The sequence below is a fragment of the Aspergillus ibericus genome (assembly GCF_003184845.1).
Source record: "Aspergillus ibericus CBS 121593 unplaced genomic scaffold BO80scaffold_13, whole genome shotgun sequence".
Taxonomy (NCBI): Eukaryota; Fungi; Ascomycota; class Eurotiomycetes; order Eurotiales; family Aspergillaceae; genus Aspergillus; species Aspergillus ibericus.
Window position 1 is genome coordinate 22,200 of NW_020292111.1, and position 24,997 is coordinate 47,196.

Below are 24,997 nucleotides of genomic sequence, written 5' to 3' on the forward strand. Positions count from 1 at the left end.
GAAGTGTTTATATGGAAATTTTGGAACAATGGCGGGAGTTGGAGAACAATATGACGGATCGAGCCATGCGGAGGAGCTCCGACGGGAGGGCCCCTGATTGGTCAGGGCGTCGCGTGTTGGCCGCACTTTCGATTCCTGGGAGATGTTCTAGATGCAGGCGGAGCAGAGCTTTGTTGTTGGATGTCGGAGGAGCCATTGTTGTCATCGGTGCTGCTGGATCAAAAATTCATATCTCCTACATGGTGGCAAATCCGACAGGAAAAAAAATATGGAGAGTTGGGTCCATTCCATCCGCAATTATAGTAGACTTGGAGGTCGCTGTCATAATTACTGTCAACTACACAATTTACAGTCATGCATTCTTGAGCTTAATGCACCACCGGGTCGATTGTTGTATGAACATTGGAGTCGGCCATCTTCTGAGCTGGACCGGCCCTTTTTGTCAACTCCGAGGACCCCCATTTACCCCGTAGATACCAGATAGCGCGACCCCCGAAGACTAGTAGCGGAGGCCTCGGTTACCCCGCCTAGATAATCCAACAAAGAAAGGATCAATCACTGTCTCGTTTGCTTCATTCCGCCACAACCATGGATCTCCAAGAGAATAGGGACCGTATGCGCCGCGGGGAGCTCTACCATGCATTCGTCCCCGACCTCACGGCTGATCGGATCCGGTGTGCCAGTGCCTGTCGCCGTTTCAACAATGCGGGCGAAGTATCCCGTCGGCAATCACTTACGCTGTGGAAGGAGTAAGTAAGCAGATGGCCATCTGTCTACGCTAGGCCTAAGGCATTTCAACGGAATAATCAGCCACGGCTCCGCAAATGGAACCTTGCTGACAGGAATAGCATCGTGGGCGATTCCACGCCCCTCCCGCCTCTTAACGAGGACCCCGCCGAGGATGATAAGCTCTTGCAGAAGTACCCATGGGTCGAGGCTCCGATCCGCATGGACTACGGGTACAACGTGAAAGTGGGAGAAGGCGCGTTCATCAACTTCGACTGTGTCATCATCGACACCTGCTTGGTGACAATCGGGGCGCGCACCTTGTTCGGGCCCAAGGTCAGTCTATATAGTGGCATACATCCTCTCGATCCGGCCGTGCGCAAGGGGTTGGAGGGGCCCGAGTCAGGCAAAGAGATCCATATCGGCGAGGATTGCTGGTTGGCAGGGAATGTGACCGTGCTGCCGGGGGTAACGATCGGGAAAGGTGCCGTCATTGGCGCGGGCAGTGTGGTGACCAAGGTAGGACGGGTTGACTATTATCTAGCATTCAGGAGACAATGGTTGCTGATGAGGATCGCGATTGCAGGATGTACCAGCCTTTCATCTGGCGGTGGGAAATCCAGCCAAGGTGATCCGCAAGATTGAGACATCGATGACGGAATAATTTAATTGTGCGTAAACTGGTGCTGGGGAAGATTTTGGATACTTGTGGTCGTTGGGTGTTTCCAGAGCTTGGACACTAGGAAATAGACATAAGGACGGGGACAATTCTAGAGCCACAGGGATCTACCCACTAAGCACGAGCAGTAACACAAGCATTCTTTTCTGCTTCCCCCAAGCACGGTTGGGTGTTAATCACCATGATCGACAGCGCACAGTGGGGACGCAACAGGACCCTTGGAAACAGGCACAGATGACAACTGTGCCGATGACGGGACACTAATCGGATGCGCCAATGGGCGTCCCCACGCTAGGTAGAGCGCCTGAAAGCTTCAAGTGGAGTTGGGGGTCGATTAAGCTCCAGGGGACGGGGCTCTAGCTGGGTTTGGGAGCACTTCGATGGCTGCGGCGGCGGGGGGAAATGCGATGTGCCCCCTGCAGCTCCCCTGCCCAGGTACATACTATAAGTACCGAGTACATATTTGACAATGCGCATCCAGTTGGCTTCGCGACGGTCACCGGGAGAATTTCTCCTAGGGCTGGCTGGGGAAGAACTCAGTAGTGAGTGATTGCCAGAGGAATGCATGAAACAGGACACCAAACGAAAGAAATGTCCAAGAGACAACCGGATGTACCATGGGTACTGTATCTAGGTAACACAAACTCCCAGGTGAAATAATGATGATAGCATCCGGAGAAGGAGACCTATCATGCGTCTTTATTTGCTCTGAGCCCAATGCTACAGATGTAACTACTTTGCTGTTATTCTTTTGGAACTTGATTTTTACTCTTACTTCCCGAGCCATCACAGCTGGGCTTGCAGTCCAGACTGTGTTTATCTATAACAAGTGAAGTATCGTAGGTAATACCGAGGTATCCTCGGGGAGCTTCTTCTGGGTAAAGATACACACTGCTTTCCTCCCCAGTAACCACAGCTTCTTTCCGCGCCGCAGATGAACAGTCAGTTTGATAGAGAGGAAGTGATGAAAATACCCAACAAGAGGTAGAAAGGGTCACAAGGATGATAGAATAATTGCGGAGCACCTAAGTCCCAAAAAGAGGAGCCTAGAATCCCTTACTAGGTGGAGAGACCAGTTCCGAGAGTTTGGCTGAAAGAAACCGTTCATTTCCAGGCTCTCCCCGATTCGCCCTGAAAGCCGCCAATCCACTGCTCCACCGCAACGTCAGAGCTGGGCCTCGTCCTCCATTCATTTCTTCACTTGCCTGCCAGTTTCCCTCACGCCCGGCCTTCAGCTAGCTGTTTGTTCAGCTTTGCTCGTTCAAGACCTGCATCTCCCCTGGGGTCTAGACAGCTACTTCTTGATCCATTGCTCCCTGCGGCAAACGCCCTTTCGCCCTCCGCCAGCTGGATTCCATCCTTTCCCGCATTGTTCTTATCCGCAGCAGCGACACGGCTTGCTTGCCTTCCTCTCACTACTTACCTCGCTCCCTTTCCTTGTCCCCGGGCGCTCGATCTTCTACGCTCCCCTTCCTATCAAACTTTCCCCCCCGATTAGATCCCCTTCGATCCTTCCCTCCCGCTTCCCCATTCACTTCGTTGCCGCATTTCGAGGTCCCCATCGAACGGGCTAAGAAAATGTCATGGCAGCTGCCCCGCTAGACAGCTCTAGCACCCCGCCTGACGCTATCTCGAGCGACTCGACGCGTCCGCTCGGCCATCCCATGGAAGAGTCCGATCCCCAATCTACCCGGAAACGCCCTCGTCTCGACAGTGGAAGTCGTGCCTGTGAGTCGTGGTCCGCTTCCAGCGAAACGGCCGCTTCTCGACTCCCCGACCATATCCCGGATGCTCCTGCCACAACGGGCCAAGAAGCTTCTCCCTCCTCTCGCCCCGCCAGTCGAGTGGCCATTAAGCTGAAGACTCCTACCCCCGACAAGATGGCGTCTGCTTCCGAAGACTCCCCGGTCGAACATCCCAGCGGCGATCTCCCCGCTCCGTCCGCGGGTGAGGCCGGCGTTGACGCTTCCACCGCCATATCGCTGTCATCATCGCCTGCCCAGAGCCCGGAGATCGAAGTAGCCGATTTGGAAGATATGGATCAGGATCCCAATACCTCTAATTGGAAATCCCTGGGTGAGGCGATGCGGGAACCAGAAACACCGGACGTGGTACAGCTACATGACCAACCTCTGACGGATTCATTCCCGAAAATCCACTTGGGCAATGAGTTGCGGGAGAACCTAGAGGAGATCTGTGCGATCATTGAGAAAGGTAAGAGATTCCTTCTTCTGTTGCGTCAAGTCAACTGTTGCGGTACTCATACTAAGTCATTCTATAGGGTCGCAGCATGAGATACCGGTCTTTATTGCCGTGAAAGGCTGGCTAGATGACGTCGCAAATAATTTGGATCAGTTAACGTATGAAGTACTGGCGGAAGAGCGGGACTTTTGGGAGGAGCTGCCCACGGTCGTGGATAGCTTGTTACGAAGAACGTAAGCGATCCCTAGTTGTTTTTGGACTATCGCCATGCAGTTGGCCCATCAATCACACGGACGACAAGCACTGACAATTTCACAGCTCAGCGTTTCTACCGGATGAAGGTCGAGGACCATGGACTTGTCTGGAGGAGTTCTTCCTCGACTACGCTCAACTGGCGCTTCACGTTGTGGGCCTGGACACCTTCTTGTTGACTCAAGTCATGGAAGACGCAGATGCACAAATGTCGGATCCATTGTCGAAAGCCTACCTGCCATCATTGGGTTGGATCCTACAATTAAATAGTATCCCGTTTTTCCGGGCCATGGAGAAGATGCATGGGTCTGAAGTTTTAAATCTGCTCGCGCGTACCAACGATCAGGTCGCCTCTTCCCCTTTAGACATTGTCCAGCGTTTGTCTGAACATGCTGTCTGCATTCTCACTCTCATTACCCGCTGGCCTCAGCTATCGACCTCGCTGGTCTCAATTGTGACGATCGTGCATAACCTGCTAGAGTCAGGGAACGAGCGGCGGAGGTACCGCGCGGATGATACTCTGTCAAATTCTTCCGTCTATTCTCGCACCATGAAACGTGCCTACACTTTGATCCGCGCCGCGGATGATAAGTATCAGACTCACATAACCAAGAAGTCGCCCTGGGTGTCCAGTGATACGAGCGAATCGATGCTTCGCCTCATAGCATTGTCTTACCTCACATTGTGCCGCCGTGATCCAGAACTTGCTGGGCAGATCGCCAAGGATCTCGCGATACAACTCCCCGAAGGCCTTACGCCCGATGATCGTTCGTACATCATCCACTACGGCTGGAAGTTTGCCGTCCTGAAGAAACACATCATGGACGGACGAATGGAGCTGCGTGTTCATGGGATGGAGGCAATGCAGGCGGACCTGGTCAATGTATGGAGACAACACATCCAGAGCAATCCCGATGGCGTTGAGCATCCTATAGTCCAGTACCTTGTGGGCTTCTTACGGCAAAACCGGATTGTTGAATACATCGTGGGAATTGATTCTCACCCTCAGCTGATCAGCAGAAGTGGGAACATTGTCGGATTCCTTGTTGTCACATCTACATATACCGATGCTGACACTGACACGATATGGAAAACAGTAACGGAGAGCCCGGACCCACGAACAGTGTCCGAAGTTTTAGCGATGTTGGGCAAGACGTTTCATATGCATCTGCCAACGTCGCCTGCATTGCTCTACTTGTGTTCGAAGCTGCTGGATCTGCCATTGTCTCGCTTCGATGCGCGCATGGTAGACTTCTGTGAGCAGCTTCTCCACCAAGTGCGAGAGAAATATGGCGACAGAAGTCGTCGTGACCTACAAGATCAGACCCATGTTGATGCTATTCCGCTGCGCTTATGCGTGCGTTTGATTCGTGAGAGTGCTGGCGCCGACGATTTGCCCGTTGAGCACAAGGCCCTTTTACAGAAGTGTGCAGGTGCCCAGCTGAGTTCATTCATGGACATCGGTTTGAGTGAGGTGGATAAGATGGAGACATATGAGCAATGTCTTCAAGACATCGCTGAAATGAACCAGTTTACTGTTGGCAGCATCCAGGCTCTGAATGCCCTTCTTCCTGGTACTGATTCCCAGGAGCTTCGAAAGCTTGCCGAGGAATACGACCTGACCCGCTTGGTGATCACTGAGCTGGCCCAAACGGTGGACATGGACCAGACAGACTTTACCGATCCATTTTCTCTAACCGGATTCTCCGCGAGGATCCACATGCTGGCCCGAATCATCGATATGGTGCCTGACACGATCACTCCCGACCTTGGTGATCTGCTTTGGCGCAAAGTCTTCATGGCCAAGACTCTCGCGCAGCAAGGTAGACGAGCTCTCTGGGATATGCTCTGCGGAACTACCCGGTATAGCGCCCAACCGAACTCGTTCATTGAACGATGCATTCAGGTCTATCTACCCGAGCTCTCACCTTCTGAAGACTACCTTCCTGAGGTTCTTCAATTTGCAAAGCAGACCATTAACTACGAGGTCCGTTTCAATCCTCCACCAATAGCTGGCGAGAATGAAGTCGTGGCAATTCCAGGTATGGATCGAATATGGAGCTTTATTTTGACCGCTCCGCCTGGTACGATTGAGACAGATGCGATTGCTTTCGCCATTGAGGTTTATCTCGATCAGGGCGTGATCAACCGGTCTCCACGGTCTGCTGTTGAGGCTACTCACATTGCTCTGGTGGATCGTTGTGTTGACCAGCTCAAGTCTGCTGCGTTGAGGTTGAAGGAGTATCGTGAGAATGCCAGCACAGCTCAGGACGAATCAACGGAGGCAGTCGCCTCCAAACTTGACGTTGTCAAGGCAGAGGAGCTGAGGTTCAGCCGTTCACTACTTTTTCTTCGTCAATTTCTACAAGGCTTGCGGAGTCGTCCTCAGTATAGCCCGCCGCAAAACCTGCCTCTCGACTTACCTGGCAAGCCTGTCCAAGGGGAGGTAATAGATATCCGCTACCAAACTTTCAATGGTGGTACCCAGTCAAAAGTTCGCTCATTGCCTATTGGTGATCTGTCAACCGCTGCGGAGCTCGTGGAAACACTCGTGCGTGTTACCGGCTTCACTAAATTCAGTACGATATCTGGTGGCCAAAGGACTGACCTTCTTGAGAAGCCTGACATGACCATCCGGGACTTGAAGCTCGGCTCGGGGTTACTTCTTATTCGTCGAGACCCAGACAGTCGCGAACTAGCGCTGACTGGTAGGCGTCAGTCGCTGACATTAGTCGATTCTGAAGTGCTCAAACACTTTGACGATCTCTATGATCTTCTCGTACTCGAGGACCACTTAGCACGAGAGGTAAGCTTTCCAAACCCAGGCCTCTTCTTCTTCCATCCTGACCATCCTTGTAATAGATATATGACTTCCTTGTCGTTTTCCCGCCGCAGGACAGGGTTCTGCAGTTGGTGAAATCCGCCGACAAGACTGAGGACGACATGTTTCCAATGAACAAGCCGTATAGCCTTCTTTACTCGGTCAATGCACTTTCAGTGACCCTGCGGGAAGAATCCCTCGAGGTAAGGATATGGTGCCCGTTTGGCGTATATTTGACTAACTCGTTGCTAGGCGTCCCCAAATCCAGAATATGTGTCTCATAGCGTCCGTGTCCTGGTTTCTGCGTTGACGCGCCCCGCAATGTCGGATTCTTTGAAAGATAGCCCCGCCAAGCTTCTGTTCGCATCTCATATGGTCGAGTGCCTCCTCTACGCTCTTCTGGTACGACCAGCTCTCCCAGATGAAGCCTCTGCGGTTCCAAATCCAGCGGCATTAGCCCAGCAGCTCCTCCACTTCATGGAAGTGGCGCGACGTCTACCTGTCTCCTATCTTCCCGAAACTGGCATCGCTAAATTGATCTGTAACTCATTTGCTGTCCTGTCCGAGGGCTCAGTGAGGGACCTTTGTTTCTGGGAAGCTGTCAAGCGACAGGTACAATTCGATGAACTCCTTCGTTCACTTCTTCTGGAGGAAAATCGTCAGCCCATTCGTAAAGGGATCGCGGAAAACATTGCTGTCACTTGCAGTCCCTCCAAACTACTGAGAAAACCGAAGGCTGTTGGGTCGGACCCACAGGAGACAGGAGGCGCATCAGCGTCTGATAATCCGATCCGGATCGAGATCCTTGCAACGATCTGGGATGCTTTTGTCAAGGCTTTTCCGGTGACAGTAGACCATGCGCGTCAGTGCCAGGAATTTTTTGAAATTGCTAATCTGGTTTTTCGCTCGGTTGCGGAGAGGTCACCACATGATCTTGCATTCAGTGAATACCTGAAGCAGTGGAGCGCTACCATGCTGCGTCATCGGACAGAAGAGGTCGGTTTTCTTATAAGATATGCATCGTCGATGCTAACCTTTTCTTCAGTTCGTTGGCCGCGAGCCCGTGGACCATCTCATCTTGGGGTTTTCTCGCCTTCTTAGATTGTGCCTGGATCTGGCAAGTTCTAACGACACCACGGTCGATACCTCGTAAGTTCCGCTCGCTGGAGGCGAGACCTGGTATACCTTTTTTTACCTGTACTGACTTCACAGCGACCTCGCCGAGAGCTTATTCGACCAATACCTCTTCCCCGATCTCTCCCTGTCCTCGGCTGATGTCATCGTACCCCAAATCCCTGTCATGCACGGGCAAACCCGCCAGGAGCTGTACAGTATCTTGTGCCAGCTCTGCAAGGTCGACGAGGACTACTCAAAAATCGTGGAGCGTCTCGAAGAGATCATTCCCCTAGGTTTGGACACCCAGCCGCCTATCCGCCCTTCCTCAGCGTTTCTTGCTGATTCCCACTCAGAGGACTACACTTATTCTCCCTCTTGGGGGTTCGACCGTTACAAAATGATCCGGTCGCCGGAAGGATATGCCGGGCTGAAGAATCTTTCCAACACCTGCTATTTGAATTCTCTTCTTACCCAGCTTTTCATGAACGTTGGGTTTCGTGACTTCATGCTGCAACTTCATCTCGAAGATCCGGAGGGCTCCCAGAAGCTGCTCTTTGAGACGAAGAAGTTGTTTGGGTACATGCAGGAAACGTGGACCAAAAGCGTCGACTCCCAGGCATTCGTTGACACGATACGCACGTATGATAACGAACCCATCGATGTTACCATCCAGATGGATGTCGACGAGTTCTACAACCTTCTCTTCGATAGATGGGAGGCCCTGATCTCTGATCCAGAGTGCAAGAAGAAGTTTCGGTCGTTCTACGGCGGTCAGTTGGTCCAACAAATCAAGTCAAAAGAATGCCCCCATATCTCCGAGCGTCTTGAACCTTTCTCCGCCATTCAGTGCGAAATCAAGGATAAAGCGAGTCTTGAAGAGAGCCTGCAAGCATATGTCGAAGGAGAGATCATGCAAGGCGGTAAGTTCATAATTGACCCGGATGGTATAAGGGGTTTTCGCACTAACACTTTCTCTAATTGCAGACAACAAATACTCTTGCACATCATGCGGGCGCCATGTCGATGCTGTTAAACGAGCGTGCTTGAAAGATGTGCCTGACAATCTCATCTTTCATCTGAAGCGCTTTGACTTTGACATGGTGACCATGTTGCGAAGCAAGATAAATGACGAGTTTCAGTTCCCGGAGTTCATTGACATGAGCCCTTTTAAGGTGGAATATCTTTCTGACCAGGCTGCTGACGTCCAGGAAGATATCTTCGAGCTGGTCGGTGTCTTAGTCCACAGTGGTACGGCTGAATCCGGCCACTACTATTCGTACATCCGCGAAAGACCTACCACTGGTGCCAGAGGCTCATGGGTCGAATTCAATGACTCCGATGTTAGCCGATTTGACCAAGGAAAACTCGCAGACCAATGTTTCGGTGGCTACAACGACTCCCTACAGTCCTCTGCCATGGGCCAAGTCCGGTTCAACAAGGTCTGGAACGCCTATATGCTATTTTATCAACGTGCTTCCAGCATGGAGGCGGCGAAGTCGGTTTACAACCCTACAAGACCTCACCACCCTGTACGCGTGCCCTTGCCTGTGGCTCTTGCGAACCACATCGTGATGGAGAACGAGATATTTATACGGACTTACTGTCTGATGGATCCATATCACGCCCTTTTCGTTCGATATCTTCTTTCCATGCTTCATGGGACGAAGGAATCCAGGAGTGATAAACGGACCAAGCTGGATAAGTCCATGATTTTTGTTGCCTTGGATACACTCGAGCAGTTGCTTTCGAGGGCCAGGGAACCATTGGGTCTGGAAACATTTGTGGCTGAAATCGTGGGAATCATTACCGACGTACCGAAGGCCGCTTACAGAGTCCTGCAGTGGTTCGAACGTAAGCCGGCAGCGATCCGCAACTTGATCCTAAGGAGTCCCCACGCCGCTGTCCGCAACAGTTCGATGAGGATCATCATGTGTGCCCTTTCAAAACTGCAAGATCTCCACCAGAAAGCGGACGATGGCAGTGCCGAAAAGGAGAAATGGCAAATGCGCTACCTGCACGGCTTCGAGAATGTTGTGGGCACACTGGATGGCCTGTGGTCGACCCTCTATACCGCCAGTCGCTCATGGGATGACTATTTCGAGTTCTTGTTATTACTTACAGGCTTCGGGCAATACGAGGCCGGTATAGTGCTCAACAACGGGTTCCTTCTCAAGTGCCTTGAAATCGTGTGGCTTGAGCATGAAGATTCGAAGCGGTTGCGGCGTCAGTACGCGGTCTTCATCAAATTGATGGAGAAAGGACGGAGATTTTCATACAAGAAGCTGATGGATGTCTTGGCATTGCTGTTGACGCATACTGACCTTACTGTACCGCCCAGTTCAGATGACAAACGACGCGCTTTGCCAGATGGCAGGTACACTCTCACTTCGACAGAAACGTTCCTCATCCGGCCACTGGGGAAGAACAAGGAGCTCTTGTTCCTCAAGATGATTCTTACCAGTAACAATAGCCCGGCGGCGTGCAGAGCTATCGTCAGTAACTTTGTGGATGCAGAGCCCGACGCTAGCCTCATGGATCCGATCTGTAAAGCTCTAGAAGAAGGTCTTAGAGTGGCACCTGCCAATCTCTGTGCCCCATTTCTGGAAGCGACACTGATATTCTGTCGCCGAGGTCCTGACGAGGCTAGAATCACCAGCTTACTCGACTTCGTTGCTAAAGGGGTCGAAACCATCAACAACAGCGGTGGTCGGGAGCATCTCTCGTTCTTCACGAGCATTATGGGCAGTCGCAATGACAGGCTTGGGCTCAACGAAGCTTGGTTTTTGACCCATCTCATCGACACTGTGCCAGAGTGGGCTCCCACTCTGCTAATCTACCCAGAGAGAGCGGTCCGAAACATGACTCTGGAGGTACTTCGACAGATTCTGTTCACCGGCGAAGCGGAAGAAATGGGCGATGATTGGCAGACGCACCAAACTGAAGTTGCCAAAAAGTTGGTCCTTATGAGCGTTGACAGGTTGCGGAAAACATACGTCAACGTCCCAGGATGTAATGTCGAACCAAGAGCCGTGGAGTCCATCCGCACCGTCGTTGAGCATTGCCTAAGCACGTATTTTGGAGACAGTGAGGAAGACCAGGAGGCTATTATGCAAGCTCAAGGTACGTTACTCCAGGAAGCATAGGTAGTTGACTGTTACTGACAGGAGGCTTTATAGAAACCATCGCAGCCGTGGAAGACTTGGTCGTTGACGTGCCAGAAGAGTTGGCGTCTGGTAAGTATAGATTTGGATGCCCGTCTAGCCTTTAGGTGTCTAGACTCTAATTACCTTGTATAGAAGACTGGGAGGACAACTCCGTTATGGCCAGTGATTCCGAAATGGGACTGGCAGGTTCTCCGTAGCCCTACGTCCGGCACTGCGCTGAGGTGTTTCACTTGTATCACATATGAGAGACGAATTTACGATAAAACGCTTTTTGTGTGCTTATGGCCTGCATTTCTCGGCGTTTCCTTAACTCAGCCGGTTCTAACAGAATTGGGCCTTTGCTTCCGTTCCGGCTACTGTTGCTTTGCGTGTCGATTTGCTTTTCTCGCGATGCCGTTTTGTTTCCATACCATGTGTTAATGCAACGGGAATTGTGTCGTCGTGGCTTTACAGGGAAGGTCTGTTGTGCGTTTTCTGGGGGGGTGCTGGTTTCTGCAACATTGCCGTCACATTTTCATACACCCGAGGGAGTTTTATTATTGCCAAAGATAGGCCTGCGGGCAGTTGATTAGACACGCCATGCTTCGGGATGTGATCTTGCACACGTGTTGGCTCCAAATCTGATGAAACTTGAGGACTTGTTATCCCACATCAAAGGGACTATTCTAATCTTACATTCGTCTATCATACGTCCCGGCCGGACCGGGACTGAGTCACGAGTGAACAAATATTGAGTGCCCAGGGTAGATCTCATGTATCGTGTGTAACAGGCGCCAGCGCCCGTAGCAAAGGGGGTGAAATGAGAATTGAAATGGAGCAGATGCTATACATCTTCAAACTCCTCATCGTCATCCTCGTCCGACTCTTCTTCTTTCTTGACCTCGGGCTCAACCTTGATTTTCTTCGACGCGGGTCCCTCATCCCCGCCCGTGGATGGCGTAGCCACCGCCGTTTGGGAAGCGCTGACACTCGAATAATCCGTATCCAGCTCCCTCTTGATGCCCATTGAGGAGTTCGTAGTATTCATCGGTGCACTGGTCGGTCCCCCGGCACCACCACCTGTCGTCGGAGTAGAATTAACAGCAGGAGAAGCGGCGTCACTGGCGGACACGCCTCCGACGTCCTCGAATTCCTCGTCAAAGTCGTCGGAATCTTCCTCAGCACTACTGGCATCCTCCTGGGCCTGGAGGGCCTTTTCGCGCTCCATCTCGGCATAGTACGCAGCGACCTTGTCGTCCAGGGCATCCAGCTCTGGTTTGCGATCTTCGTCTTCCGATTTGATCTCGGGCTTGATGTCGAGGTCGGTCTCGGATTTGACCCGGGGGACGTTTCCAGCGGAGGTGGACACCGTCGAATGCGTGTGCCAGACGGGGAGGGCGTTCTGTTTCTCGACTGCGGCTTTGCGCGCCGCTTCGGCGGCTTGTTCGGCGGCGCTTTTCTCGGCGCTGGATGTTAGGGAGATTTCCAGGGCGGCGGCGTCGGTCTTGGTGTTGCCGCGGACGGCTTCTTGTTGTTTGGAGGGGACGATTACCGCCGCGCGGGTTGGATGGGTCTGCTGGTTTCGGATGACGTCGACCTTGTGGTCCCAGGCGGTGTCGAAATCGTTGGGGGGGATCTCGACGGTGTCGATCTGTTTGAGGAGTTTGAGCATCGTGTCGAGTTGGTTCATTAGCTTGCTGTTCTTCTCGTGGCCGGTCCGGTCGATGCCCTCGGCACCTTTGACGTCCTCGGTACGTTCGAGGATCGCTCCGCAGTTTTGGCACTCGAAGCCTTCCTCGGAATAGAGACTTAGTACGTCGAGCTCGGTCCATTCCGCGCTGCATCGGAGGCAGATGTATTCTTTCCGTTCTTGGCTCGGCGTGTACTGCGCTTTGATGGTCGAGGTTAACTTGGAGACTTTGTACTTGATCGCGTCGATCACGGGGTGCAGTGGGATGTAGTAGTATTCGCGATTGACAGGGCGGGTAGATCCGTCGCGGATCTCTGCGCGGGTGTTACTGCGTGTAGGCGGATGGTTAGCTGGGAGGGGTGGTGGTGGTAGTAAGGTGAGGGTGCTGTGCGTACACGGAGATTAGACGGTCTTCGCGCAACTTGGCGCATAGTTTACGAAGGTCTTTTTGTTGCATGCCGAGCAGGAAGGCGAGGTCTTCGGCGTGGAGACTGGTGGGGGGAGAAGGGTTAGTATGCAGGGTTTCTTAGGTTGCGATGACATCGGGGTGCGGGACGTACACGGAGTGGATGAAGAGCGCATCGACGACGAGAATGTGACGGGTCTCGTAGAAGGCGCGCACGACGCTGCGAATGAGGGTGTTGGCGAGATCCATGGTTGAGGTTGTGTATCTTGGCTGGAATTAAGGTAGAATATAGAGGGGATCGTGGGGTCGTCAGGGCAGCTGAGGTCTGTCGGCGCAACTGGCGCAAATGTCGATATGTCTTCCGATGTTAAGCTCGGCACCGCAAGGACCACATGCTTTGTAGGGAGACAGCGGGGAGGCGGAGGCGGAGGCGAAGGTGATGCTAGCCGGTAGATGGCCGGGAGTGGTTGATTGGGTGTGCGCAGGGTGTTCAGGGCTGAGCGAAGTGAAAGAATGGAGGATGGAAGAAGATGGAGCTGGAGATGAAGATGAAAGATGAAAGACGAAAGCTGGAGCTGGCCAATCTCGACACCTGAGGCATGAGTCCTTGGACACCTTGACACCCTAATACCTGGGGCAGCGATTGGCTTCTGCCTGAGGAACAGCGAGAAATCCGCATCGGGCCTAGCCCCGGGGCCCGGCGAAGGCAAATGCGGCAAAAACCCGCGATGAAGACGAGCATCGCCAGCAGCTTTTCCCATGTCCGCCCACATCTTCTTGCGACGCCCTCTCCCCCCCCACTTGTCTCGTCACATTGCGCGCTTTCCTCCGCGTGCCTCTCAAGTCCGGTTCTTTGGTCCCGACTACTTGCGCTCGATCAGGGCCCGTCGCATACCATGGGAAATCACGAGGGAAGATCTCCGCAAGCCGGAGGCGGAGCTGATTCAGCTCGTAAGAAGCGGAATCTGGGAAGATCCGAATGGAGGTATGCGCAGGCCCGTCCGGATATTCAATTGCGCGATGCATTGTCTGACATCCAGCTAACCTAGCAAGTCGGCAAATGGTAGATAAGAGAGCCCGCCATGATGCTCAGCAGGAAACGAAACGTCGGAAGATTGAGAGCGGAGAGGAGGTCAAGGCTCCTGTCTACGCTACTGAGTTCTCCAAGGAAGATATCGAGAATGAGCAGCGCCGCCCGAAAAAGAAGGTCGCCGTGCTGCTGGGATACTCGGGAACGGGTTACAAGGGCATGCAATTGTATGATCTAGAGCCCGCGTGGTCGATCGGGAGACATGTTTGGGCTGATGCTGATTGTCTGTAGGAGTGACACAGAAAAGACCATCGAAGGAGAACTCTTCGCAGCCTTCGTGGCGGCCGGCGCAATCTCCAAGGCTAACGCAACCGATCCGAAGAAGTCGTCGCTGGTGCGGTGCGCGCGTACCGATAAGGGTGTCCATGCCGCCGGAAACATTGTCTCTCTCAAGCTGATTGTCGAGGACGATGATATCATTCAGAAGATCAACGAGAAGCTCAGCCCGCAGATTCGCGTCTGGGATATCCTCGTGACGAACAAGTCGTTCAGCAGCTACCAATTGTGCGACTCGCGCATCTACGAATACCTCATCCCGACTTACTGCTTCCTGCCGCCCCATCCCAGCACCTACCTGGGCAAGAAACTCGTCGAGTATGCCGAGAAGGAAGGTGACCTGGAGGCTCACAAGGCGCGACAGGCGGAAGTGGCTGGATACTGGGAGGAGATCGATGACAAGTATATTTGTCCGATCCTCGAGGAGACGCCCGAGGACATTCGCAAGCTCATCGAGAAGGTCCTGCACCTGAACGATGAGGACCAATCCGCGCAGGATGAGCTCTTCGAGAAGCAAGGACAGCCCACCGAAGAGGGAACCCCGGCCACCGAACAGCCAGCCTCGGAAGAGAAGCCTACTGCCGAAGCCGACGAGGCCGAAGAAGCCCGCCGACGCCAAATCTTCCAGACCGTCAAGGCCGTCAAGGCGGCGTATCTCAAGGCCAAGAAGGCCTACCGCATCCCGCCCGCCCGTCTGGCTCGCGTCCAGGAAACCCTCGACAAGTATGTCGGCACGAATAACTTCTTCAACTACACGATCCAGAAGGTGCACGCCGATCCGTCCTCGAAACGTCACATCAAGTCCTTCAACGCCGCCCCCGAACCCATCCTCATTAACGGCACCGAATGGCTCAGCCTCAAAGTCCACGGCCAAAGCTTCATGATGCACCAGATCCGCAAGATGGTCGCCATGGCCGCCATGGTCGTGCGCTGCGGCTGCGATCCCCAGCGTATTGTCGAAACCTACGGCGCCAACAAGATCGCCATCCCCAAGGCCCCGGGTCTCGGTCTGCTTCTCGAACGGCCCGTCTTCAACTCGTACAACCGCAAGACCCTGGAAACCGGCAAAGAGCCCATCGACTTCGACAAGCACGCCGATACGATTAACGAATTCAAGCAGCGTGAGATCTACGATCGTATTTTCCGCGAGGAAGAGGAATCTAACGCGTACGTTCCATCCTTCCCCCATAATTTTTAATCATCAGTAACTCAACTAACCATCCTCTCCAGCTTCTCTGCCTTCTTCGGCCATCTCGATCACTACTCCCAGGAGGAGTTCCTCTACATCACGTCAGGCGGCATCCCCGCCGCCAAACTACTCCCTACGACCGGTCCAGAGGGGAAGAAGTCCCAGCGCGAGGCACTGGCAGAAGTCGAGGGCGGATCCGATGACGAGGGTGCTGCCCCGAACGGCGGAGAAGAAGGAGGTTAGATAGATGATGATGTATAGATAGATATCCTCTCGAGTGAGCAGTGGCCGATGGGTGGGTGGGATATGTATAGAAGCCATCCATCGCCATGCTATACTCACCCTCAAAAGAACGAAACAAAATGCGTCCGTATTATTCTTTGTGAAAGTGCCTTTCTCCTAATTTTCAATAAACAAGTATTCTCGTTAAGCACTATAAATCTTCTCACCTATCAGCTTTTGCTCCCTTTCTTCTTCTTTTCTTTTTTTTATTTTTGTAAAGAAAAATGATAAAGTCGTTTTCCCTGCATCGAATCGATCTCGGCGTAGAAACCACTCCACTCCGCTTTATACCTCCGGAGTCCTCCGTACACTCCGACCTTTTCACATTTTCTCCTCGGCGATATAATCATACTAAATTCATCGCCAGTTACAAGCTTATAACAATGATTTGATCTTCATTTACGAAGCGCGCTAGCGCTGAGTAACTCTAGGTTTGCTCCTACTAGGTCTGTTGCCAGCCCGTTCGCTTCTCATTGGTCCAAAAAAGTCACAGATTCAGCTTCTTGTTGGCTTTTATTTTTCACCAGTAACGTGACTTTTGTTCTGCCATTTCCTTTCGTTTTTTTTTTTTTCTTTCTAGCTTACTTTTCTGAATAGCTTCAGAGGCCCTGTCTGAGGCCCTACGTGAGGTCCTACGTGCCTCTATATAACTTGCAGAACTTGCGTACATTATTCATGTAATTTAGAGAGAGTTGTCTGCTTTAGTAAGAAAATGCGCTTCGGAATGCCTTGAGCTGTGTGCGAGACCGTAGGTCGTGCCCGCAGGCCACGACCTAGTATTTTATTGCGCTTTTTTCACTTCGTTGTTCAGTTTAGTGAGGTTTACTCCAGTTTCGACGTTGTTTTCGTTGTATCTTGTGGGGAAGATATATATATCCGCATACACTAAATCCGGACAGATGATCTAAGACTATGAATCGAATGCTAGACCAACAAATATATAATTCTTGCGTATGAGGAGAGACTACTGATAGCATCAATAATTGAAAATCTAGGTATGCTTATACAGAAAACAAGGTTGACAGTGGAGCGTGTGCGGAAGACAGGGAAGAAATCGGCGAGATGGTCACATGACCGTCGGTGAAATTTACATCGAGGTTTATAGGGGTATCCTCATACCGATAGATCACTACAGCACAAGATAGGCTCTAGGCAGTGGGCACAATTACAATTGCTAGATTGCGTAGGTGACATGTCGGACCGAGATCTTTTGATACACAGAGAAGCGAGAACTCAATTATAGACTCATGAAGGAAAGGCGCTATGTATCATGGAAGGGCGGCGCAGGAAGCAGAAACGGGACGAACATCAAACACGAAAAACAAAGAAGACAACGCTGGCAGAACGGACAGTGCTGGATGCTGAAATTCTTAGATCAAGGGATAGGACAAAGGGAAGATGCAGCAAGCAGGCTGGGCTCCAACACCGTAGACGAACAAGTAGAAACCACACAGAAGAGAAAAGACACAGAAAAAGAACGGGTCCAAAGGTTAAGGGGTCAAATCACAAGAAGAGATAGAAGTGACATGGTGGAATACAAAGTCATATCTAGAACATCAGGGAGCGCGTCTTCTGCCGGCGAGCGTCCGCCCCGCGAACTTCGGGCTGCGACAGGGTGTGCTTGTGTCGAGGACGACCCACGGGCGGCGCCGGCGCCGTCGGGGTCATCGGAGGGGCCGGATCCTTAGCCGGCGGCGGGGGCGGCGCCGCGGGATGAGGGGGCCGGTCCATCGTCTCCCTTTTCACCTTCATGCTGCGTTCCCGCTTGAGAACTGCCTCGGTCCAGGCCTTCACTTGGCTGCTGCCAGAAGATCCCTTGCCCACGGCGTCCGCCAGCACCTTCATCCAGCCGTCTTTGTCGGCCGCGCTGTCGGCGTAGAAGTCAATCACTTCGCCGTTGCCGAACCGGATCCGGAACCCTTCTTCGACAAACATGTAGCCCTCCTCCTCTTCGGCGAACGCGGACTTGCGACGGCCACCTCCCCGGGTGGTGGTCTCCTTTTGGACTAGGGAGGACCGGTCGTCAATCAGCTTGACGGCCTTGGACAGATTGATGGTCGCGCGAGGCTGACGGGTGGTCTCGTGGTACGCGGTCAACTTGGAGCCCTGCAGCTTGAAGTAACGACGACGCCAGAACTAGCAAAGAAACATTAGCTTCGTTTCGGAACCACCGGGATCATGGTAGGCTTACCGGACAGTCACCACCCTGCTGAGAGAGAAATCCTTCCCAACTGCGAGCGGACACGCTTTCGGCTTCACGCATTTCCCGAATGCATGCGTTCATGCTCTTGGGCATGTCGTCGTCCTTGGCACCCTTCGGCTTCGGCACGAAGAGGAGTTGAAGCTCCAGTTTTCCGATCTTGTAGGGAGGCCGCCGCTGGGATGATGTGCTTGTGGTGCTCTTCTTGCTCTTCACACTGCTCGGCTGCTCTTCAACAGCCCACTCGTTGAAGCATGCCACATCCACCGTGTAGGGCCGGCCATAGGCGTGCTTCTCATGGTCACTGAGGGAAACATAGGCGCGGGCAAAGCTTCCGTCACGTGCGATGAGGGTTCGAAGCCGCTCCCACACAGGTGCGTTGACATCTCGAGCCTTGTTTTGCTGGGACACAAGTTGTTGTTTCATGTCGAGCTCCTTGCGCTTACGGGGAGAAGCAAACATCTTACTAAAGGTTGACGCCTTCTGCTTCGTGGGGGATACAGGCGGCGCAGGCTCCTGTGTGCGGAACTTCTCCTCATCCACCTTCATTTGAAGAGTCAGTTGGAACTCAAGGTCATTCTGCACGATGAGCTCAAACTCCTGGCCGATGGGGGCAGTCTTTCCCAGTTCCAACCAAGCAGTGGTGACGCAGTGAAGACCGTTGTCTAACGTGAGGGCGAAGTACGATCTCTCGCCTGGGACGATTGTCAATCAATAATCGGACCATGCAGTAAGACAGGGTATGCACTTACCTCGGGGAAGGGGCAGGTCGAGATACTTCATTCCAACTACCTTGACAAAGAGGCGACCACGCTCTTCGCCTTCGTCCAAGGCACCGTTCAACGCGGGCTCGGTCTCCTCAATGGTCGCCGGGGGCTCTTGAACGCTGCTCTGTTGGCCTGGAAGCGGCGGTGCAGGCCCCGTGACGGGCTTCTTGCGGACCATCCCGCTGGAGGTTCTCATACTCGCACGGCGAGTCTGGCCATTCCAAGGCACCGTCGTCCATGTCTGTTGACTGGGCTTGCGCGGCGTTGGTGCGGGTCGGGCCGCTGTGGGTGTGTCCCCGGCGGCCGGGGCACTTTCGTCCTCGTTGCGGCTGCTGGCGATGATAACCTTCGTGTTGTGTCGCATGAGATAACCTCTCTGTTTAGGGATATGCTGGTTAGTGGACAGTCCAGAATCCAAAGAATAGGCTCCTGGTCCATGGTGCAGGGGTTCCTGGGGGTGAGTGGTGGACGGAGTGTTTCGGAGTTGGGTTAGGGATTGCTCAAACGCCACCTTTTGGGACTCAATGACTCGGTCAAATTCCTTGTCCATATCAAATCCAAGGCTCTCTTCTTCCTGGATGCTGAATGGGATATCCAATTTCATCAAGCTTGGTTGTCTGCGAGTAGGTTCCTTTGCGGGCTGGGCTGCGGCAGGTTCGTCAGGGGCAGAGCCGTCAGAGCCTTGGGAGGCCTGGGAGGCCTGCGAATCGTTCGAATTCTGTTTGCTCAGGTGTGGCATGGATGGAGGCAGCTGCCCGCTGACCTTGCGACGGGTGGCGGCCATTTGTTCCATATCGGCAGGTGTCAGGGATGGACGGGTTTTCAAACCAGTTCCGGGGGCTTTGACCGTGGCAATGGGGTCCGGTACATCCTCATCAGCAGAAACCTCGTCATCGCTGACCTCTTCATCAACAGGATGCCGGATGACAGACTCGGGAGTCGAGGGCTCGGATATCTGGTGATGGTCTTCTGGCGTCGCTGGTCGCTGCAGTGCCTCTCTCATAGCTGCCATCTTCGGGGCGGGCAGTTCATTCTCTTGAGGTTCTAGTTCTGGTTGATTTTTCGACGGTTCGGCGGGAGCTTCCTCTCGCACCTCGGGAACGGGTGTTGGCTGCCTGTCTTCGGACTCTTGCGACCCGCTCTGCGGCGCCATGTCCTCTTCCTGCGGCAAGCTTGGATGGCTGACCTCGTCATCGCCGACCAGATGATCTTTCAGGCTTTTGGAAGAAGAACTCTGTGATTTTATCGTTTCATAATAATCCGGTATGTCATAAAGATCGTCATCGTGCTCTTCTGGCTTGATCACCACGCTGCTTTGGTCATCATCGTCGTCGTCGTCATACTCGTCGTCATTGTCCTCAAGGGATGGGATAGGGACATCAGGGTCATAATGCATGTAATGATGAGGGCTCGATTCGATCTGGGACACGTCCTCGAAAGAGTCGTCAAGGAAACTCTCGCTCTTCCGGAGATCTCGGAGAATGGAATCCCTGGAGATCCGGGGGGGTGAGAATACCTCGGTGGCCTCTTCCTCTGAGTCTTCTGCAGCCTCTCTCGGGGTTGATTCATTATCCTGGGTTTCGCAGTCTTCCTCCTCTTCCTCTTCCTCTTCCTCTTCCTCTTCCTCTTCCTCCTCATGCTCCGCATTCGGCTGGGCAACCTGCGCATCCGCATGGTCTTTATCCTTGTTTTTCCTCTCATTTTCCTGAATCATCATCAAACGCAGTCTATCCTCCAATGACATGGACGCATGAGCACGGTCGGTAATGTCGGACTTGCTGTACGTGGCTGGGCCGGGAGGGGATGGCAGAACACGTTGACCACCGCTTCCCAGCTCGAAGGCTGCAGCCAGCTTCCCCGGGGACGAACCATGCTGGGAAAACGACGGGCGGTTTGTAGGCGGAAGAGGGGGAAGAGGGCGGCGCTCGCCATTTGAATCTAGCGACTCAACACGGGAATGCTGGACAGGCGGTCCTTGGTGGGAGGACGGTCGCGGATCGGGGCTGTGGCTTTCGTCATCCTCCGTAAACGGATCCTCATCCTCCTTCACCAGGTCGTCGTTGGCATTGGCGGGGCTCATGTAGCGCCAGTCTTCCGGCAAGACCACAGGAGTCTTCTCGAGGTCCTCCAAGGAAGCATCGAAGCTGTCGTCCCGGTCAAGGGAGGATTCACGGTCAAAACTGATGTCGCCTTCGTCTTCCTCCGAATCATAACTTCCTTCACGGGACCCGGAGGCGATGGAGGACGGGTCAGGCGTGGTCATCTCGTACTCGTTCACCTGTGGCGGCGCGGCGTCGAAGGTCACGCTTTTGGCATGCCGACTTCCATCAATATCGGACCAGATTTCGCTCTCGGGGTCGAATGCATCCTTTGCGCCGAAGCGACTCGCTCGAGACAGAGATGACTTGGCGGGGGGAACCTGGTCCTTGCTCGGGGACGGGGGTCTGGAACCGATTTGGCTGCCATCTTGGATGTCTGATAGTCGCGCTTGGGGCACGTTCGGTCCCTGCTTCTGCGGCGAGCGACTGGTGGCCAAGGGCCTCTGTGGAACATATACATTCGCGGGGTCGTACTCCTGGTTGTAACCGCGGAACATGTTGTTGTTTTTGACCCTCGAAGCGCGCTTAAGGTTCTCAAGGGAGGGGCGCTTGGAAGGAGAAAATGAGGCCTCGGGGTCGTAGGGGGTCTGGTTCTCGGAGCTTCTTGGGAAGGGAGAACCCGACTCACGGCCCTTCCAGAAGAGACGCGGCGAGGATGGCATCTCGTGCGGTGACGATTCGTGGGTTTTCGTCATCTGGGGGGAACATGGTCAGGTCCGGCGTCGGAAGATTAACAACACGTGGAGCCACCTACTTTGGTACTCTGGCTCCAGCTCGGAGAATTTCGCCGTTGGGCCATTGGGCTCACCTCCGTCAGTGGGCGTTGACCGGTACTGCTGCCCATATTGTTGCAAAATGCACGGCAATAATCGCAGAATCAAAGCGGAAAAGATCAAGTCGACAGAAGCGCCTGGAAAAAAACACAGCTAGAGAAGCTGAATCAGCAACGGTTCTTTCGTCATAACTTAGCAATGCAAGGCCTATGCAACAATGGCCATCCCTTGCCGAACAGTAACGCGCGCATACCTGGCTGAGTCGAATTGGGGGGGCAAATAATAAAAGAATACGAGGCGGATGCAACGGAGTCGATAAGTAAAAGAGATCGGAACAAATCAGAGGCGTTGAATGACAGAACGAGGACAAGAAATGAGTCGCTTGAATTTCACTTGGACATTAAGCAGCTCATGGGAATCGTAACGGAGTGATAAGACGCGTCACAAAATGGAGATCATTCGAACGATTGCCGATTCGTCAGGTCCGAATTTCTTTACTTTTCAGCCTGCCGGACGGAGCCGATGGATAAACGAAGGGATAGTAGTGATCGAGATGGCGAAGAGATGTGCAACAATGGCAGGGACAATGACGGAATTGGAAGAGAAACCCAACACACCATCCACCACCGGACCAACGAGGGAGAAGGGGAGGAGAACGAGAAGTCGGGGAAGGGGATTGGAAGAGGGAGAAACAGACCGGACAGCCTTTGTTGACTAATAAGTAGTCGAAGCCGTTCGCAAATCGGCCGCAGTTGGGATCGCTGGATGGACGCACGCCGCTGGCAGCTGTTGACATTTTGGCGGCGGGAGTCTCCATAGCAACAACGGTCCGCGAGCCTGAATCCCTGGGCCGGAACAAGGCCTCAGCGTCACTGGTCTCAGCTTGGCCTGATGGCCTCGACACCTGGTCGCCTGGCGGGCTGCCCCGATTGCGCTAGCCCCTATCTGATCTTAGCGCAGGATCGCCCCGGAGCCCGAGCGCCTTCCGTTCTGGGCCTGGCACGGGATGAACTGCTGATTCTTTCCGCCCGCCGATCGAAAAGAATGAAGCTCCGGGAGGCGACAAGAAGTTCTTGATTTTCCCTCCCTCCCTCCTCTTCCTCGTTCCCATTGACACCATGAATCGGCTAGGCAGACTCTCGCTGCCGCTTCGGCCTCAAGTATGTCTGCTCTGTCAGAGCCACCCAACCATTTCCTCGCCGCTGTCCGGAGGGCAGGCCGTCCGCTCCATGGCCACCCTCCGACAGCGCCGCCAGGTCGCCCGCATGACTCTGTCCTCCAACGTTGCCAAATCATCGGTGAAGCCCGGTCGCTCCAAAAGGGACCGTGGGGGACCGTTTGCGGGCATGAACCAGACAGAAGCGCGCCTTGATACGCCTCGGTCACGATCACGGTCCCAGGCGGCGTTGAAGCGCTCCGGCGACTCTGAAGACGGCAAGCAGAACAATGACAGTCCTCTCTACAAGGCACTCAAGATGCAGACAACATTGGCGCCTGTATCCTACGGTCGCAGGACCGCCATCAAGTCGAAGATCGCGGAAATCTCGAGTTTCGACCAGTTTCCTCTACTACCAGTCGTGCGCCACTCGATCTTTTCCCAAGCTCTCCCCGGTCTCGCGGATGTCGTACCGACCCCGATCCAACGTCTGGCTATCCCGCAACTCCTACAAGACTCCAAACCGAGAAGATCCTCGAGAGACCTTGAGGACGGCGCCCCTAATTATGAACAATTCCTTCTGGCTGCTGAGACCGGCTCAGGAAAAACGCTGGCCTATCTAATTCCATTGATCGACTCCATGAAGCGCCTGGAAGCGGAGGACAAGGAAATTGAGAAGAAGGAAGCGGAACAAAAGGCCAGGGAGCGGGAAGAGAGGCTCAAGAACCGGGCTTTCGACGTTGAACCGGAAGAAGCGCCGCTGTCGAATGCCGGAAGACCCCGGGTGATTATCCTCGTCCCGACATCTGAGTTGGTTGCCCAAGTCAGTGCCAAGGTCAAGGCGTTCTCGCACACGGTCAAATACCGGTCAGGAATGATTTCCTCCAACCTGACCCCCCGTCGCATCAAGAGCACACTCTTCCACCCGAGCGGCATTGATATCCTCGTTACCACACCCCACCTGCTCGCATCGATCGCAAAGACCGAACCATATGTGCTGAGTCGTGTCAGCCATCTGGTTCTCGATGAAGCAGATTCGCTCATGGATCGATCCTTTTTGCCCACGACGACCGAGATCATCGACAAGACGGCACCATCCCTCCGCAAGCTCATCCTCTGCTCCGCCACTATCCCCCGCAGTCTCGACAATCTCCTTCGAAAGCGCTATCCTGATATCAGACGACTGACGACTCCGAACCTGCATGCTATTCCCCGTCGCGTCCAGCTGGGTGTGGTGGACATTCAACGGGACCCCTACCGTGGCAACCGCAATCTGGCCTGCGCCGACGTGATTTGGTCGATCGGCAAAGCGGGCGACACGGAACCTGTGCACCCCTTCTTGGCGCAAGCCGGACCAAAGGTCAAGAAGATCCTAGTGTTTGTCAACGAGCGCGAAGAAGCGGACGAGGTGGCCCAGTTCTTACGCTCGAAGGGCATCGACGCCCAATCACTCTCTCGCGACTCCAGCAGTCGTAAGCAAGAAGAGTTGCTCGAGGAATTCACCGAGTCACCCCTCCCCCCTACCGCCGAGGAAATTATGTTGGCCAAGAACAAGCGTCGACAGGATAGCGCCATCCCCTTCATCTTCCCCGACCAGAAAAAGCAGGGCCCGGAGCGCGGACTGCCGAACACCAAGGTGCTGGTGACGACCGATATCGCCTCGCGTGGTATCGACACTCTGGCTGTCAAGACCGTCATTCTCTACCACGTCCCGCACAATACGATTGATTTCATCCACCGTCTGGGCCGTCTCGGTCGGATGGGCAAGCGCGGCCGTGCCGTGGTGCTCGTGGGCAAGAAAGACCGCAAGGACGTGGTGAAAGAAGTGCGCGAGGGCATGTTCCGCGGACAGGCCTTGATTTAAAGCAACCCCAAGCAAGCAAGCAGCAAATTATCTGTACTATTACCCCCTCGGCCAGTCTAACTGGCCTTTGACGAACCGGCGTTCGGAAACGGCGATAAAGGCGAATCATATGAACCTCAACACGCATGACTCGAGAATCAGGACACACGGGATGTATTTGTTGTATTATAATTGTATGGTATCACCTCACCTCACCTACATATCACCCATTCCCCTTGATCATTTCATCCCTACCTACCTAGATAGACAAAGAACAACAGATAGAT

General features: G+C 53.6%; 6 protein-coding genes across 6 annotated transcripts; 4 read left to right on the forward strand and 2 right to left on the reverse strand.

The window, feature by feature from the left end:
* Positions 1–552: 552 nt before the first annotated feature.
* Positions 553–1,358, forward strand: BO80DRAFT_501001 (sugar O-acetyltransferase; the record flags this gene model as incomplete). Its single annotated transcript, XM_025724268.1, has 3 exons — positions 553–749; positions 849–1,245; positions 1,278–1,358. Exons 1-3 carry the CDS (start codon positions 589–591, stop codon positions 1,356–1,358), a joined length of 639 nt encoding a protein of 212 aa, XP_025576614.1. The 5' UTR covers positions 553–588.
* A 1,258-nt stretch (positions 1,359–2,616) lies between these two features.
* BO80DRAFT_423715 (putative ubiquitin C-terminal hydrolase) lies at positions 2,617–11,613 on the forward strand. The gene is made up of 11 exons (XM_025719114.1): positions 2,617–3,619; positions 3,687–3,840; positions 3,926–6,665; positions 6,722–6,883; positions 6,933–7,676; positions 7,726–7,829; positions 7,893–8,089; positions 8,150–8,716; positions 8,781–10,916; positions 10,973–11,029; positions 11,093–11,613. Exons 1-11 carry the CDS (start codon positions 2,989–2,991, stop codon positions 11,155–11,157), a joined length of 7,557 nt encoding a protein of 2,518 aa, XP_025576615.1. The 5' UTR covers positions 2,617–2,988; the 3' UTR covers positions 11,158–11,613.
* BO80DRAFT_403597 (putative transcription factor TFIIE complex alpha subunit) lies at positions 11,546–13,559 on the reverse strand. The gene is made up of 3 exons (XM_025717653.1): positions 13,190–13,559; positions 13,025–13,120; positions 11,546–12,957 (listed from the first exon to the last, which is right to left on the reverse strand). The coding sequence occupies exons 1-3, from the start codon at positions 13,282–13,284 to the stop codon at positions 11,784–11,786; spliced, it is 1,365 nt and encodes a 454-aa protein (XP_025576616.1). The 5' UTR covers positions 13,285–13,559; the 3' UTR covers positions 11,546–11,783.
* A 235-nt stretch (positions 13,560–13,794) lies between these two features.
* On the forward strand, positions 13,795–15,833 carry BO80DRAFT_454002 (pseudouridine synthase PUS2; the record flags this gene model as incomplete). Its single annotated transcript, XM_025722050.1, has 4 exons — positions 13,795–14,020; positions 14,085–14,292; positions 14,357–15,568; positions 15,632–15,833. The coding sequence occupies 4 exons, from the start codon at positions 13,795–13,797 to the stop codon at positions 15,831–15,833; spliced, it is 1,848 nt and encodes a 615-aa protein (XP_025576617.1).
* A 1,587-nt stretch (positions 15,834–17,420) lies between these two features.
* bud4 (putative GTP binding protein (Bud4)) lies at positions 17,421–21,782 on the reverse strand (the record flags this gene model as incomplete). Its single annotated transcript, XM_025722051.1, has 4 exons — positions 17,421–18,008; positions 18,064–18,767; positions 18,825–21,633; positions 21,693–21,782. 4 exons carry the CDS (start codon positions 21,780–21,782, stop codon positions 17,421–17,423), a joined length of 4,191 nt encoding a protein of 1,396 aa, XP_025576618.1.
* A 795-nt stretch (positions 21,783–22,577) lies between these two features.
* On the forward strand, positions 22,578–24,873 carry mrh4 (ATP-dependent RNA helicase MRH4). Its single transcript, XM_025715095.1, has one exon. It carries the CDS (start codon positions 22,830–22,832, stop codon positions 24,729–24,731), a length of 1,902 nt encoding a protein of 633 aa, XP_025576619.1. The 5' UTR covers positions 22,578–22,829; the 3' UTR covers positions 24,732–24,873.
* Positions 24,874–24,997: the final 124 nt, after the last annotated feature.